Raw genomic sequence first — 17,828 nt, 5'->3', positions numbered from 1 at the left:
GGGACAGTGTCCCAAGAGTGCCACGATCCCGGGATTTGTTTGCCACCACCTACCCCCACAAACGTGCTTTCGTGTAACGGAGTCAATTCCGATGGGGAAACGCGGAGGATTCGCGTTTTGTGTCCCGCCGAATATGGTCAGGATTCGAATTAATATTTACGAACGACGCACGGACCCCGAGGAGTTGCTCGTAGCGATTTTTGAAACGAGAACGGTGTACGCTGCCCAATTCGGCTCCAACCTCGAATCAAGCAAAAATGGATTACGGCTATTCGTTCGAGTTTAGAGATGAGAAAGTTTTCGCTTTTCTCGTTTGAAAATTCCTCCGGAAGAAGAAGAAAAGAAAAAAAAAAGAAAAAAAAAATGTCTTGGCAACACGAAACGAGCAGAGGCGAAAGAGAAGAAGTACACGCGGTTGTCCGTGAAAGCGCACCCTCTGGTTGCAGAGAGAGATGCGAAAAGGCAGATAGAGGAAAACGTAGCCGGATGAATGCAGCCGGTAGATTCGGCATGGATTTCCAGCGACGGTAAAACCGTCACGATTCCCGTGCGATTGTCGTGGTGAACGGTCGGACAAGCATTGTCCGTGAAGCAAGAAGGGACGCAGCGGGTGGCAAACGTTAGAAAATTTGCCGGAGAAGGGCTGCACCGAGGTCAGGAGGGGGTGGCAAAAGGCTAAGCCGAAACCTTTTTCAACGATGAAAACCGTTGTCGTTCCTCTTCTTCCTTCGCGCTCTTTCCGCTTCTTTCTCTCCCTTTTGCTTTTTGTCTTCCTTCCTCTTTCTCTCCCTCCTTCCTTCCTTCCACGACAACACTTGCATAGCTGCTGCTCACCTATCTTTCTCCATCTTTCGCGCCCAAAAGAAACAAGTATATATATATATATATATATATATATATATATATATTATGTACATGTATATGTATATACACGTACATTTCCGTAGCGAACCTCTTCTTTGTCCATGTTGCACCGCTTTGTGGCTGGACCAAGGAGGGGAGGAGGGGGGGGCACGCTCGCGCCTTCCTCTTTGTCTCGGGCCATTCCACTTTTCCGTTGTTTACTCTGCCGCGCGTTTTTCTCCGCCGCTCGGCGATCGCGCGAGCCTCACTTTCGCCTTCCGCGAGACCTGTTCCCCCCCGACTCGTTCTCCCGCTTAATTGGCTCCTTCCAGCCGATTTATGGCGCTTCGCAGGGTGACAGGGTAATTTCTTTCGGATTCGAGAATGGCCACCATCTCTACCGAGCTGTGGCGAATTTTTGCCAGCCGGACGGTAACACGACGATTCCGATCGAACAGCTCCGTCCAATTTTTCGAAAAATTCTTACGAGACGAGAATTTCCAAATACGTGCGAATATTTGCGCACCGATACGATTTTTATCCAAAAAAAAAAAGAAAAAAACGTCACGGATGAAACTGCAATTCGAGTTAACCCATTAAAACGTAATCTATAATCGAAACTGACACTCCTCCGTGCCAATTTATAAATTCCGTATACGAAAGAATTTCGCCAGTCAACAGGTTAACGGAGTGAACGAACGAATCCAACCACCGAGAATTCCTTTCCTTCCCACGTATTTTCCGCTCGGGATCTCCGTGGAGGAATCGAGACAGCGTACGAGCAAGAGACAGAAAGAGAGAGAGGGAGGGGGGGAGGAGGAGGAGGAGGAGCGCCTGGAAGACAAACGGGCGAAGAGAGGCCCCGCGTGCGTGTCAATGGCCCCGCGCCAAAATTGCAGAAACAGCGTCGAAGCACGGTGATGGCTTTTCGGTCGTTTTGCTTGATTTTTGGTAATTACGCCGCGCGGAAGGCTAGCAATCTCGTATAGCCAGGCGGAGAAGAGGGCTGCCTCCGCGAAACTTCTCCCGATGATAGCTCGGCAAATAACAGAGAGACGGTCGGCGAGGCGGATGGCAAGAGTTGCGCCGGTAGACTTCTCCTCTCCTCTCCTCGTTTGACGTTCATCCCCGGTCGTCGATCGTTCCACGTCGATCGTCCTCGATCGCGTAATTGGAACCGAATTCGCCTTTCGTACGAACCGCGTCATCCAATTTACACGAATCTCCCCTCTTCGTATCGATTCGTATACCTCGATCGATTAAACCGGTGCTCGCCTATTCTTAACCGCCGTTTCCTTACTTTTAATTTCGGGGAAAAAGGGGAGCGATAAAAAGGACGATCGTTTAAGTAAGTTAAGTGAGATTGTTGTTTCTCACTCGAGTCGGAAAAAAGTCTACTTTTTTTTTCTTTTTTTTTTTTCTAAACTTGAAATACTCTTTGCAACGAACACTTCGTAAACGAGATCTTGACGAGCTTGTTTCCCCGCATTCGTATCGTAATTATTTTTCTTTCCCCCCCCCCCCCTCTCGTTCAGGAATACCCTTGGAAACTTCATTACGCGGCCTTCGCTCGCGATAATAAAACGGTCACGTTTCGGGGTCTAAAAATTCGCGTAATTCGGCAAAGTTTCATGCGGAACGAGTCAATACGCGAAATAATTAACCATCCTCGAGTTCTTTTGTTCCCTGATTGTTCAAAGCTCGTGACTTAATTAGGGGTCAAATTGTTTCGCCGGGAAAGAAGAGATCTGTTCTCGCTACGGGAGAGATTTCCCCCCCGGTTAATTCGTGACAAGTGATAATTGCCGGACCAGAGTCCGTCGTAAATCTATCGACGCGTGCTTCGGTATGCAAAAAGATGCGCGCAAAGTTTCCTCGAGAATCCTCGAGGCTCCTCTCAAAGCGACACTGTCCCAACACGCCGACAGCGGAGAAAGTCCTGGCGGGAGGAAGGTAATCTCCGTTTGTGCAAGAGTTCCTGGCGCGAGAGTATCCATCACCGTTATCTCGAAATCTTCAAGAACCCGGTGGTATGGATTCATTAAGGGCTGGCTTCATTAGTATCCCAGAGAGAGATTCTTCTTTGTACATAAGCGTTTCTTTCAACCTCTCCCCTCTTCCAACACCGTTAATTCCCCGCTAAATCCTCACCACGTTTCTCCTTGACGACCAATCCTTATTTCCACGTAGATCTTTTTCGCCGTCTATTCCTCCGTGCGAAAATTTCTATCTATTTCTCGTCCAACTTGTCGCTCCTCTTTAATAAATTCTCCAACGGCGATATATAATTCTAAATTCCTCGAGAGAGAAAATTTGCCAACCGACTATCCAACTATTAATCTTTCCGCCCGCGGCGGAAATTCAATCTCCAAGTTCCAACTCCATTTTTAACCGTTTTCTCCGCGTCACTTCGTTTTCAACCACCGCGATTTCTCTCGCGCTCCACCCGATCTTCACTTTCGGCTCGAAGCATCGATAATCTCGTGTCGCGCTCGAGTCGTCCGGGCTCGACATCGTAAATACTTCAAGATCTTCGATCCACCGGCCAACCTCTGCACCATTGTTCCACGCGCCGCGGGAGGTCGTTCCCTTTTTCGCTAGTTTATCCTAGATCGTCCGTCGCCAGCCATGAGCTCGCGTTTCTCCGAACGCCCTTCACCCAACACCAATCTCGACCACGTGCACGGAATTTTTAAAAAAAAAAAAGAAAAAAAAAACCCTCTTCGGTTCGAGTCACACTCCGACGCAACGAAATATTCCGTTCCCGATATGACTTCGAATACGCGCGACCTATTGGCTTCTATTCAAAATTTACGAACGAAATTCGTAACGTTCTACGGACGTTTCGATTCGATTCCGAACGTTCGAATCTCGAGGAAAGTATCAATTACTTCCGTTCTATCGACAGAGAGAGTATCGAAAATATTGAAACGTTTTTTCCCAAAGGGATTGTCGAGAGACACCAATTTCGCGAGCGATAATCTCGTATACATTGTATCCGAGACACGTAATTAACGGGGCGGGATAACCGGGAAAGCGGTTTACTCCCAAACGTCCGATCGATCGGCTGGACTTAATCCAACAAATGACATTAATACCCTGGCTGTAAAACATCGAAAACTCTTCCCCCTCTCCCCTTCGAGCGAACAAATAACATTCGCAGGGAATTAACAATTATGTCGAAGAACAAATGGTTGTCTGGCACACCTCACTTTGCAGCTCCACGACTAATCGCATTACCGTTTCCCTGAAAGCTCGTGCCTCGTTTCGGACGCGAGAAATCCTCACGAAAATCCCGCAGGTAGACGGCCGTGTCCATTGTTCGTACGGCCCTTCCAAATCTTTATTGTTTTAGCGGAAATATTATTTCAGGCGCTGTTCAAAGATTCCACTCGGTCTATCCCCGTAAAATTTTCCTTCTTCTTCTTCTTCTTCTTCTTCTTCTTTTTTTTTCTTCTTTTCACCCCTTATGGATTCGCGTTATTCCTCGAATATTATGCCCTAGCAGAAAAAAATTCTCTTCGACGTAATTCGTAAAGTATAATACACGAGAAGATTCTCTTCTCGAATCTCGATATCATCTCGATTCCTGTCAGAATATATAGAAAAAAAAAAAAAAAAGAAAAAATCGATCGATCGTTAACTGCCAGGATCTTTAACCTCTTCCTGAACGATTCGCGCGGCCGACCTTCGTGTAACACGTCCCCATCCCGGAAAAAGGGAGCAGGGATAATCCCATCGGTGACACAATGTTCGCGTAACCGACGGTCGTAAGGACTGGATGCGCGAGGAGGAAGAAGAAGGAGGAGGAGGAGGAGGAGGATAGTCCTCGAGGAACTCGTCACACTCGCACCCTATAATCCTCGGCCGGCATTCACGATCAGACGAGGCGCTCGCACACGTGTACACCCGGCTACAAACACCTACAGCTCCTGAATACACGCACGCGTGCGCTGGAGGAGAAATCGGCGCGCGCGAACCAAGAGAAAACGAGTCGCACGACCTGAATAACTCCGCCTCGATGTTTCTAATGCGTGGCTTAGCAGGCTCACGAGTTCGTGAAGAGGACCGATGAACTTCGGATAATCATCCGACCCCCTCCGTCCCTTTTATTCCCTCCGCTCCATTCCCTCTCCCGCGAGATTCTTTTCGTCTCCTTCGAGACGATTCGACTTTTTTCAACCGGATCTCGTGATTGAATTCTCGACTATTTGCGAACACGGGTTATAAAAATTATGGAAAAGTTAGGGATCGAAGGAAACCGCTTATAAACGATCCAATTACGAAAGCAACGCTTCCTTCCTCGAGATCATTCCAAACATTCCTCCCTTCGTAGCTTCGATTCGGGTGATAACACTCGATTATCGCGTTGTCAAATTTCGTACGAAACACGAGAATCCCATGAAACCGTTACCGTCCCATCACAGAAGAAACGAAAAAGCTTGTCGGTCTCGTCGCTTGTGGAACGCTCGAGGGGCTCGCAAGTCGATCGAATTCCATCCGTTGGAACGCGAACGATGACAAAGTACGGCGAATGGATGAACGAGAGAGAGAGAGAGAGAGAGAGAGAGGCGCGAACGTGAAAATCGTAAGACGGGATGAACAAAGAGGAGGAAGGTCGAAAGTAACGAATATCGTGAGCGTTTACGACGTCGTTTCGCCTCGGATAAATATGCTCGGAACCCCTTTTCGAGGGATGCAAAACACCCTTCTTCGATAGGCGGGGTGCAACGAAACCTGTGTAATCTGCCATACGTTTCCCATGAATATGCATCTGCGAGGCTAATGCGATTTGATTCACGATTGGCCTAAGTGTACGGGGCACGGGGGGAGAGGGGAGGGGGAATCTCTTGAAAGCCACAATAATTCGATACGTCGACCGTGAGGGCACGAATTAACGTTTGTTAGCGTAACGTTTCCCTCCCTTATTCGTATTTCGCGACGATACGAGACGATACGATTTCCTGATGAAAATAAATCGGTCGCAGAGCCGGGATTAAAGATTCCCTTTTTATGCCACGAAAATCGGTAACGACCGGTTTTTCATTCCGTTCGAATGAAATATACGCCTGCTCTTTTCGGATTATTCCTTCCGTCTCCAGGGGAGTGTGTTATTTTAAATTTTATACGTTGCCCGATGATACGATATAATGACCTGCAACGAATTACTCATCGCATTCGTCAACGCGATTACTCATCCCAACGAAATTTTCAAACGTAATTGTCTTTTGATTTATCTTACAGCTTGAAAGGAGACAGGTTCAAATGTACTCTCATCGACATTTAATTTATTGTTATCCTATTCAAATCGTAACAACAACAATAAAAATTCTAAACTCGATACTTTCTTACAAATTACTAATCTTCTAAAATTCCAGTGTCTCCGATAATGAAAATTTAGTCATACCTTACAATTTTGGTAAATCAGTCTTCGATAAATCATCTTAAGCCTCGTCCTCGTCCCTTTGACAAACTTTCTAAACAAATTTGTTCGAATGTTACTTTATTCCCATTCAAAGGAAGAATATTTAATAAATCATCTTATGACAATTAGTCGTATAATGTTCCGTTAGGTAAACCAAAACAGTTACGGTCATCGATTCGTGTACTTTTACAATCCTCTCCAGGCCCATCTCTGTGTAGTGAATGTTCAATTGCGTCCTCGTCATTTTTCCGGTAAGTAAGTGCACAATACAAAGGCATAAACGCGGCAGAGAGGGGGTTGCAGGGATTTTAATTGCTTTATTGCCCAAGAATTTTCGAGAAGCACGCCAATAAAACTGATTTTACCAGGCGCTCGTAAATTTTATGCCGGCACAGCATATAATAACGCCAACTTTTCACGAAAAGTTCGAACGATTTCCCGGAAACGAAGAATGGCGATGAAAATGGCGAAGCGAAGCCGAAGAAAATAAAAGAATAATAAAAAAAAAAAAAAAAAAAAAAAAAAAAACGGTTAACGATTCTCCTTCTGTTTACCCCGATCCTCAATCCTCCTTTCCCCCCTCCCCCTTCTCTTTTTCTTCCTTAATAATCCGATGAATATTCGCGAGAGAAGCTACGTGTACAAGATCGAGGTTTACTCTCGATGGTTTAGGCTGAAAAAGGAGACAAGCGGGAGCAATTACCAAGAGTGGTTAACGAGGTTGAGATCGTTATCTCTTAGAAATTACACTTGTAATTTAGATATTGTCGATGACCGAGCGTACACTCGGAATGTTATTTCTCGAATTAAATAGAAACGTCTGTTTGCACCTGGAAATTCTTCCTGCCTCGCAATTTCGCGCGACACCTGCGAGAATACGCGGAGCTCGCCTCGATCGAAATGATTGATTCTCCCACTTTATTTTCTCTTTCGTCCGTTCAACGATTTATCGAGTGATAAAGTGGATGAAAATATAAAGAAAAAATGTGGATGGAAGAAGTTTAACATATCTATCCGAAGATTATCGTTCGTTTCGTTCCATTGATGGGAATAAATTGCCCGAATATTCTTGATTCGAATGCAAAATGTTTCCGGTCATACACAGTTTCAAAAATGTATATCGTGAAATATTATAATAAGTACGAATTATTTAAAAAAAAAAAAAAAAAAAAAAGAATGAATGCCATCCGCTTGACAGGTCCGCGTCCAAATGGTTTTTACAAAAACCCAGAAAACACCTGTACCTGTCGTCATTTCCTTCATTGTCCCCAGCTTGGTTGGTAACCAGGTTAATCCACGATTGACCCTCCTTTGCACGCAGGTTCGACCTGTCCATCTTGTTGCAGGAAAAAAGGGGGAAGGTCTGGTGGTGCAACAGAGACGAATTCCGGTCCGGCACGCGACCAGAAGCACGATGACAAAAAGGTCGGTCGACGTTAGTCGTCACACACGCCCGTACGGTGTATGCGCCTCCTTTGGGTCGGTGAGCTTGAACGAGATCGGTTCGCCTCCTTAACATAAACCTCGGACCTTCCTTCCGTTAACGTTGATCAATTGGAACGACTTCCTTGCTTCTGGTCGGTCGTGTCGGATAGACAGCTTGTCGATAAGCAACGACGTCCCAAATATTCCGCGGATCATGGCGCGTTACGAGAACAGCGTCGGTTAATCGACGAGAATAAACGAGAAAGCTGTCGCGATACTATCCCTTTGACGGAAAGAGTAGAATCGACTGCTCGTAAGATAAATTTTTCATGCATGAACGGATAAAAAACGAAGACGGTGCACAATCTGCTAGAAACGCACACGTTTGCGTAAATTTTCTCGTTGATTGAATTTAAATATTATTAACTAATATTTTACATTTTTTGTTTCATTCCATTCCAAAGTAAGAAAAATTATAATCGATATATGCAATGTGATATCGATGGTACGAGATATAATTAAACGTGGATATATATATTTCAGAATGTAAACGAGTAAATATGAATTTTGTTATCGAAAAATAATTTACCAACGATTTTTTTCTTACCTGATTTTTCTTCAAAAATGCTGCGCAATTAAGTTTATGTAAATACAGTTAAAAAAAGTAAAAAATTTATATTGTATCGTTTCGAAATATTTTCTCTCGTTCCATTCGAGAACAAAGACAAGCCGAATAGTATATCTGATAATACCGTAATACGCATCTGGCTGAACTTGACATGTTTATTTCGGATTATTATATAATATTATATTTGTTCAAATGTTTGCGAAAATGCACTTTTCATGGCAAGTTCCGTTATATATACCATTATATACCGTTAGAATAATAATACGTATAATACGTAGCATATAATTCGTAATAAAGAATAAAACGTTCGAGAACAAACATAGTCTTATACATAGATTATTATGTTTATTCTTTCAAATTTTTAGTTGCATTTTGTAGGATACGAGTATACGGAGTAAACAAATATATTTTGCATTTTATTTGATCGCCACCGAGATAAAATTTTGTTTGTCGAAGACAGCTGTCTCGAACGTTCGATTTGTATAAACAGAATCAACTCGTGAAATACATTTATACGAGAATTTATAAATAAAATCTTTCTTACGGTATAAAACTTTTTTGGATTAAACGTATAATTACTCGATTCGATTGTTAATCTAGTGGCTCGCGTCAAATAAATAACACACCATGGACGATATGATACGACGCCATGGAACATCGAACGATATTATCGATGTCGACGTGCAAACTTGAGAACAAAACTTCTACTCACCCGTATTACCGCGTAGAACAAGTTCGTCAGGCCACGTGGAACGGAAAGGAGGTTTGCACTTTCGACGTTGTCTTGGGGTTGGACCGACAGCTTGTCGATAAACCACGGCCACTGCACCAGTCATGTCGATGGACACTTTGTATCGCGACGCGTTCGCCATAAGCGTTCTTCTCCTCTCGACCGTACGACGCGAATTGCGTCATCCTTCGTTCAATTTATTATCGTCCGTGGAAAGACGCGACGCGGTTAAATTTGTTTCTCGTTCGCAAATGTTGACATCGTTCTGTAGGTTATTCGAACAGAAACTTTCCAACGAAAATATCTTTAATATATAGGCGTGAAATATTTAATAAACACCACTCGTCACTCGTCAACACTTATTACGCATTATCCAACTGAATTTTCTCGATCTCGTTACACAGCTACGTTCACGCCTCGCTTTCGCGGCCATGTTCACGTAACCTCTCATTCTTTCACGCGGTATATTTGAATCGGATTACAAAGTGTAAAATAGATTTTGAAAATTGTTTTACAATTCTATTGAATGTAAAGATGTTTAATATTTAATATATATATTCAAATATAATTTGATAATAAAAATATGGTTCTTTTTAACGTTGATTCGTTCGTGTATCAATTGATTTTTAAAAATGATTGTATTATTACGTAAATTATGAATGATAAAAAGGCAATAATCAAACTGTTGTATTGTATTTCTTGTTTCAAATATTCAGGTTTTGAAAACACCTGTAAACGCATAAAAATATTTCAATATTTAAGCATTAAGCACATAATATTAATATCGATGTTACATATCTAATATTTTCGAAAGTGCGAAGCACAATCGTTTAAAAATATTTGATTGATAAATGAAAAGTTTCCCGGATCTGTTAAGTCAAGCAATAAAGAGCATCGATCAAAAAGAAATTTCGATTAAGTTGTTCCTCGTTCCCATGAGAAAGGAAAATAGAAGAGAGCATTTTCGTGGGATGTAGGTCATCGATTCAAGCGAACGGAGGATATCCTGTCCATAGATCGGCAAAAGGGACAGAAGAGAGGAGGAAGAAGCATGAAGTGCGTTTATGAATGAGGAATCCCGAGGACCTGACCTCGGGATTCTGTGCACTTGCGTCCTGCCTCCGCCCTTGGAGACACCCCCTTCCGGTTCGATGATTTCAGGGGGTTGCGAACACCGTATGCCGCAGCAACTGTCACCTTAAATTTTCGAGGGCGGCGAGATTTACCTTTGTCGCTTTGCTCCCAGCTTTTACAATGAGAACGAAAAAAATTCGTTGACGGAATTTAACGTTCCACGAATGTCCAGTTCGCGTTCTTATGGAAACACGAATAGAATGTATAGAAGGAAAAATGTAACCGAGAAAATATACGAGAGATGTATAAGATTACGAAAGAAATAAAAATTAAATAGAAGCAGCAGATGCGAGAAATAAATTTTACAAAAGCAATTTGACAAAATAACGTTTCATTACTATATAAAAACTTGTGATGATCGTATCTTATCCAGGAAGTCTCTCGAAGAATCTTGATCGACTTACAAATTACTCGTACATGTCCTAAATAAGAATTCGCTTTAATATCGCGATGAGATCGTCTGAAAATATAACGCGTTTCGTTTTACGTACACGCCGAATGAACGTAAGAAAAGAATCGAATTTTAATCATCCTTAAAAATAATTATCGAGAAATTCAATTGCAATATTTCAATTCATATTTCTATAGTCACAAAATACGTTCAACAGCATCGCACACGGAGGATAAGAAGGCAACGATCATCGCGATCAACGTATCCCATGTTTTTCCAGAAACCCTTTGGAAATTGATGTGGAAACAGGAATCGTCAAACACGAACCCGCCGTTTCCACGTCCGTCAAGATTTGCCCGCAAAATGGATCTCCTCTTGTCCAACCCCTATCGTCACAATGCGTGCAAGCCTTTTTTCCGTGGCTTCCCGTTGAAACGGATTCCTTTAACCAGGCCCCTGCACCGGGAACACGTGTGCGCGCGCGACACATCACGCTCGAAACGTATTTTAACGTGAAAACGCTAGAAAGGATTCCGTGGGAACTCGTTGGCAGACGTAGGCAAGAGTTGGATTTCCTAAAGGAGAGGAAAAACGATTCTCCCGCTTCTCTGTGTACCCACCTATTTGTGACGAGGGGGACGAGAGGGATGGGGGATATTAAGGGAGAAACGCACGATTTTTTTTTTCTTCTTTTTTCTTTATCTTCCGTGGAGAAATCCAAGAGTTATTATTGCGTTAATTTTTTCGATAATTAAAAAAAATTGCGATAAAATTTATTGCGACAACGATCGTTATTATTTCCCCTCCCCGTTTCTCAATGAAAACTGTGTCACGAGATCCGAGATTTCGGTTGAAAGAGGGAAATTTCCACTACCTTTTGATACGTATAATAATGATTTCGTTAGAAGGCGAATTATCGTGGAAAAGGAACACGTGAAATATCGAGAGGGTTTCGATCCTTGGTGTCGATCAATCTAGGAAAGGGTTGAAACCCTTCTTAAGGGAGAGAAGCGATAGGTGCGCAATATCAAGGTTAAATCGGCGAGGGTCGCGAGGATCGATAGGGTAAATTTTCGTGGAAAAGAGAGCAAGCTTTGCGGTAAATGGCCCTCTTTTTCGCACGATTTGTGCTCTCGAGAAAAGGGTGAAACGAATAGGCTTTTTAACGTGTAATCTTGTAAGATTTTTACAGGAAAGGGTTTATATATAAAATTTATTGTCGTTGAATTCTAGATTCTTCGTCTTCGGGCAATAATAGACGCTTTAGAGGGTTCTAATAAAGTAGGGAAAAACCGTTATCGATTATCGAAAACTGTAACGAATTTTAAAAATAAGGGTATATCGAAAAATGCAACGTTCGGTGTTTGCTTTACGTGAGAAAAGATACGAAGATACGGAGATGGAAAAGAAAAGAAACGAAACGAAAAGAAAAGAGAATAAAAAAAAAAAAATGTTAATTCTAGGAAGATAATTATTTCCGGAAACCGCGCGAAAAATAAGAGATGTGTGTACCATACGGGGAAGAACACACGTGTGTCGCATTACAACGATGTACAACGCGCACACGCACGACCGACACACAATTCCATTGTCGAAGGTATCCCTTGTTTGCTCGAGGATCTGGCGAGCAGCTGATTGGGATTTTCGCTCTCGTCAGGTCTTGTGGATTACACATGGCACGCCGCTTTCGTAACGACACCGATGTCGTATTTGCGCGAGCAAGAGACAAGAAGAAGAAAAAAGAATTGTTTGAGGGCGGTTCGACCTCGTTCGAGAGAGAGAGCATCTCGGTGACGCCCTCGAGGGAGACGATTTGCGAAAGAGTCGCGCTGTGAAATTCTCGATTTTCGTCCCACCGCGATCTATCTCGGTATAGGACGGGTGGGAGAAAATGCAAGGATTCGAGATTTAATAATCTCGATGATAATAACGATTTCGTTTCGGGGAACGGGAAAAATGTAGCCACCCGCTCGAGTTCTCGGGCTGGGACGGCAATGTGGCATTAGTAAAAACGCGATATTGTCTGACTCAACAGGTTGCAGCCATCCCGAGCCCCAACACTTGCACCGCTGTGCCACCCCACACGCCACCTCCACTCGCCGCTGTATTAAATAAATCTGACGATCCGGGGTGATTTCTCTCCCTCTTTTGTTGGATCCTTCGGGGTAACCGAGTGACACGCTCACAACTCATCGTGGATCTAATCGATCTTCGCCAACCTTTTCTCCTTTTATTATTACGTATTATTTAATATCGTTATCGATCACGTAAACGTTTAATCTAGAGATTTTAAGCAGCAAAGGAGAGTGTAAGGTTGAAATACGACTAGATTTTTTTTGAAAGTACGTTTTACGTTACGTCATTGTGAAATTTCGACATCTCGTGTTTCGTCGGCTTCCGTTCTTGCCAAAAGAACGCTCATTAAAGTCAGAATTCGAGGAACTCGCGACGCTAACATTTTTCGACCATGTGTTGCCCAGCCGCGCGTACTTGTACAATATCTCGCATTTTCTCCTTCGAAAATGAAACGTTTCGAAACTTCCATGAAACAGGCTACTCCTCTGCTATCGGGAATAAATCTTTACGATTTAAACAAAGGGGGGGGAAAAAAAAAAATTCGCTCATCTGATAATTTTCTCCTCTACGTTGTTCCATCCCTTGGCAAATAGTTTCTAGATGAGAGAAAAAAAAAAAAAAAATAAGAAACCATTAAACGGTTCTCCAAGGAAATTCGATCGATCATCGAAATCCTTGGAATGTTCGATCGGTTGGTTGCCATTCCATTTGATGGACAAAACGTGGAAGCATTTGGTTGACGAGCGAGCAGATAAATTTGGATGGGCAGGGCCTGTAGAACTCGGCTGGTCGGCATTGAGCCGGCTAGCAGGGCCGTAGCAGGATCGCGCTATTCAGGTTCACGAGAGCATGTCCCTGTTCGGCGTGAGGAGGGGTGGGGAGAAGGCAAATGCACCGGCACCAGGGAGAGGACCAGGTGCATCCGATGGAGCCTGGGAAGCGCAAACTACGGAGCTACGCGGACAGGCAGATGCTACTACCGGCTTGGGCCCTTCGTATTCGGCGTCTATGTGCACAGACGCCGACGTCCACGGCCGAGACTTTGTTTGCTCACGAACAGCGCGACCATCGCTCTCTCCCAATCTCTCTGCGGGACCACGGCGATGCACCCGCATTGTTCAAGGACCTTGCGAAACTCGCTGCGATCTCGCGCCATTTCTTTGCAGAGCGCGGTTCCTCGACAAGAATCGAGTAAAGATTGTTAATGAGATTTGCTTTTTAAATTTTTCGAGCCGATCGACCAACGAATCGTCCGCAATTCGAATCGACGTAAAAGGATTTTCATCGTTTCTCGTGTTAAATCGCGATTTTAGAAAGTTTTATACGTATACGTATCAATAATTGATTACGAGAAACGAACGATTGGTTTGATATATGCCGAGGAACGCATGACGTAACTACACGAGTATATTTATAGTAACGACGAGTCGTGTGTGTTTTCTAAAATTATCGGATTGAATATCGTTTGTCGAAAAGTTTTTTCTACCTACATTTCGTAATTTTACGTTTGGATCGATTTTACAATTACGTATTCGATCGGATCCAATTATATTTAATTCGTTCGTTAATACACGCAATTGCGCAATTAATGTTTCATTCATAAACCCAAGGATAAATTTATAATTAATTCAACAATATATTCCAAAGATTAATTTTTTGTTAAATTTTATGAATAACAAATTATGTCGTAATTATCGCTTCGTTAATTATACTTGGATCAAATAAAAATTCAATATTTTTATCGAAGTAGTGCATTTTAATGTTCAATGATTTCATCGATAAAATTCCACATTCGCTGCAAAAACTGAATAGAACGCGAAGAGAACGGTTTTTCAAATATCGTCGATTCTTCTGTAGAAAACGTGTACAGAAAGAAAACGTGAAAATCGTATTTAAGAAAATCGTATTTCTATCGCTCGACCGATGACCTTGTAAACTCGGCGATCCTCGGCCGAGGATCCCGAAGAAATCAAAAGCGGCCGACGAAACGTTACAAACGGCCACTTATCTCCAACTTTCTCCACCGCTTTCACCGGCCTTCTCTCCACGAACAATCGAACGATAATCGCTGTATTATTTGTACTGTGTAAGCGTTACGCAAACGGCCGCTAAAAATCCTTTCACGGGCCGGCCATCTGACTCACGGCCAGCCGTGGAAATTGGAAAGGCTTTCCCAGCCTCGCCGGGAAATCGAGAGCGACATGTGCACCACGTCGTTGGTATCCGTTCCACGTAGAATGGAACGATGACGAATCACGAAAAACGGAATGATTTACGAGCGATCGGCCTAGCCCCGCCTCGAGATAAGATTAAGTAACGGTGATAATAAATACGCTCGGCGTGATAAGGCGCGATCGATCGTCGTTGCCTTTTCTTGCGGCAGAGTTCCTCGACCTTGGCCGCATAGAGCAGATAAATTTCTCGCGAGGTGTTTGGAATCGCGAGGTTTTCGAGTGGAAAAATTCATCTCCTCCTCCTCCTCCTCCTTCTCCTTTCGAAGGAATTTTTTTTCGACGTTCTCATTTATTCTCCGAGATGACGATTTATTGACGGAGAGTTTCTCGGTGTATTCCATTCACACATCGCGTCTACCGTTTTAATCCTGATCGTTCCGACTGGGATTCCATTTTGACGCACGCATATGCATATAACGCCAATATTTTCTTTCCTTCGATAATAAACGAAATTGTGTCGAACAAATGACTGGAACGTAAAATTGGTTCGCTTATATCATAGATAACCAAGCGAGGTGAGATCGTAATAGGAATTTTATTGTGTTTGAACTGCAATAAATTTCCGTGTAAATAGCGAGAAAAAGCGATATAAAAAGTTTTTTATCTGGATTTAAAGCGCGATAAATTTGTAAATGTAAATAAAACGTTCGAATTCTGGAACACCTTTCGTCGAGGCGGTTGTTTCTTGGCTGCACGATTATTTAAGGGGAAAAAAAAAAAAAAAAAAAAAAATGAACGCGTGACAGATTTATCGATCGAATTTTCGGAAAGAATCGTGGGCAAACGAAGGCAAAGGAAGTTTCCTTTCCTCTCGTCATAAGTCGTCTCGAGATGAGGATGGCATAAGGCGATCGGATCGAAGACGGGATACAATAACAGCAGCAGGGGTAACCTTAATTTCGTCTTTGCTCCGTAAGTATCGGCGGAGAATTTCGCTAAGTTGTTCGCGTCGAAAGTTTCTTTGTGCGGGACCTACCTCAACCTTGGGTCAACTTATAATCGCTCGGTGATTCATCGAAAACTTTCTCGATGTTCCACGGTCCACCACGTCGACGATCGACGAGTATTTTTTGAAATCGTCAAAATTTTAAAACGACCTTCTTAAAATGCTGGAAGCGAATAACTTTGAACGAACGTCTCATCTTTTCGGATAATCCAATCCTTGGAGAAACTCGTCCTCGAGCTTTTCGAAGCTATCTTCGCGTTTTGTTAAAAAAAAAAAAAAAAAAAAGGATGGAAGCGTTTGCGCTACACGAAATTACCGGAGAAAGCTCGTGGATCGGGCGATCAGGTATTACAGGAGTATTTCTATTCTTCCACGGACAAAAGAAGTCGGTTCGAGTTAGAAGGAGAGGGTCGCGGGTAGCGAGCGATTCCACGGTTGAAATCGCGGGTGCCGATCGAGCTACCTATTATCTTCGTTATCGGGACGATTTATGCCTTCCTACGGCTCGTTTCTCAAATTTCGTCCCTCTTGCTTGCCTCTTTCGAGATAAAGGAAGAAGGGAGAAGGTGCATTGTCACGTGAGGGTATATGCATCGTGTTCTGAAAAAAATGCAGCGACCGCGCGGAGGAAGCTGAATGGGTAGATAGAAGCGAGGATGGCGAGGAAAACAGACGTGAGGATGCAACTCATTACGACAGCTGTCTTCGCTGTGGGAAAAATCCTGGGATACGCATCAACGAGGATACGAATCCACCACTCGTTTCCAATCGATATCTTTCGCCCATAGTTGATTCCATATTTTCGAATTAGCATCGTTCATTTGTCCTTTTATCTATCGCCTCATCTTCGTTCCAAAAATAGAATCGAATGTCATCGATGTCGGACATTTCTCGGAGAAATGTAGCGCGAAAGAAACAACGTTTACGATGTTTGTTTTATTAGGAAAAATTAGCTGTGAAATTCGCACGCGATATATCGTACCACTTCGTTAATCCATCCAACGAAGATTTTATCCCCTTTGGTCGCGCGCAAGGCGGTAATTTAAAAATAACTCACCGGTACACGGAACCTTGGTGAATTTCCCCTTCTCGTGGTAGTCGTGGCAAAGGGGTGGATCGCCGCGAGCTTGAAACACCGTAATAAAATTACGCGGCGCGGCCTCGCACAATGCTCGTATTCTTTCATAATCGTTATCCCCCTCTCTCTCTCTCTTCGTCCACGTTGCGTCGCCGGGTTAATAAACACAAATGTATGCAACATTCCCGTGAATGATACTGAAATATGAACGGCAATCTTTCGCCATTTCACCTTTTAATCTCGTTCCGCGTGAAAAATGTGTTTTATATATTTCACCGGATAATCAGGCGAATTGTTAAAGGCCGAGTCGGGGGTTAGGCGCGCGAAGCGTGGCCCAAGTTCAGGTCGAGGGTCTCACAACCTTGGAGGAACATATGGTCCACGGACCGAGGGCATCGTTCATTGGCCGACACGTAGACTCGTAATCTTGCTATTTATCACAGGATGCGAGAGGGGAGAAACTTATTCCTTCTTTTTTTCTCTTCTTTTTCTCTCCCCCTCCCCCCTACTCCTCGCTCCTCTCCTTCTTTTTTCTTTCCTCCTTTCTTTTTTCTTTTTTTTTTTTTTCCATCGAGAGAGTTACGCGCATTACGGGAAAACGAACGAGATTCCTTTATCGTCCACGATTATGTGTGATTATGCAATTTGCAGGTAATAAGGGAGGGCTGAAAACGATCGCGATTTTCCATGTGTCGCGGAGAGAGAGAGAGAGAGAGAGAGAGAGAGAGAGAGAGAGAGAGAGAGAGCAAGAAAAAAGGAGTGGAAAGAGTTGGAGAGATACGTAAGAACAGGTGCGTTCTCGATCTCGTTCGTGTAAATTACGTACTTACCACCGTCGCTTCTACCATCCTTCTCCACGAGAACAATCGGCCGTGTATGTAGCTAGCCTGTGTGGGGGGGAGCACATATCCTACTACT

The 17,828-nt window shown here is 43.4% G+C and overlaps 1 protein-coding gene across 1 annotated transcript in view; it reads right to left on the bottom strand.

The window, feature by feature from the left end:
* The window catches only part of LOC147657699 (uncharacterized), a 77,881-nt gene extending 68,455 nt beyond the window's left edge, over window positions 1-9,426 (bottom strand). Inside the window, exon 1 of the mRNA XM_086907783.1 lies at window positions 9,034-9,426. Coding sequence (XP_086763909.1) covers window positions 9,034-9,193 — 160 coding nt within the window. The 5' untranslated portion in view covers window positions 9,194-9,426. The remainder of the gene's footprint in view (window positions 1-9,033) is intronic.
* Between the last annotated feature and the right edge of the window lie 8,402 nt (window positions 9,427-17,828).

The sequence above is a fragment of the Apis florea genome, unplaced genomic scaffold (assembly GCF_048593485.1).
Source record: "Apis florea isolate Af1SG1 unplaced genomic scaffold, ASM4859348v1 contig_2897_pilon, whole genome shotgun sequence".
Taxonomy (NCBI): domain Eukaryota; kingdom Metazoa; phylum Arthropoda; class Insecta; order Hymenoptera; family Apidae; genus Apis; species Apis florea.
The sequence above is the reverse complement of the archived record's forward strand: the minus strand, read 5'-3'. Positions and strand labels throughout refer to the sequence as shown.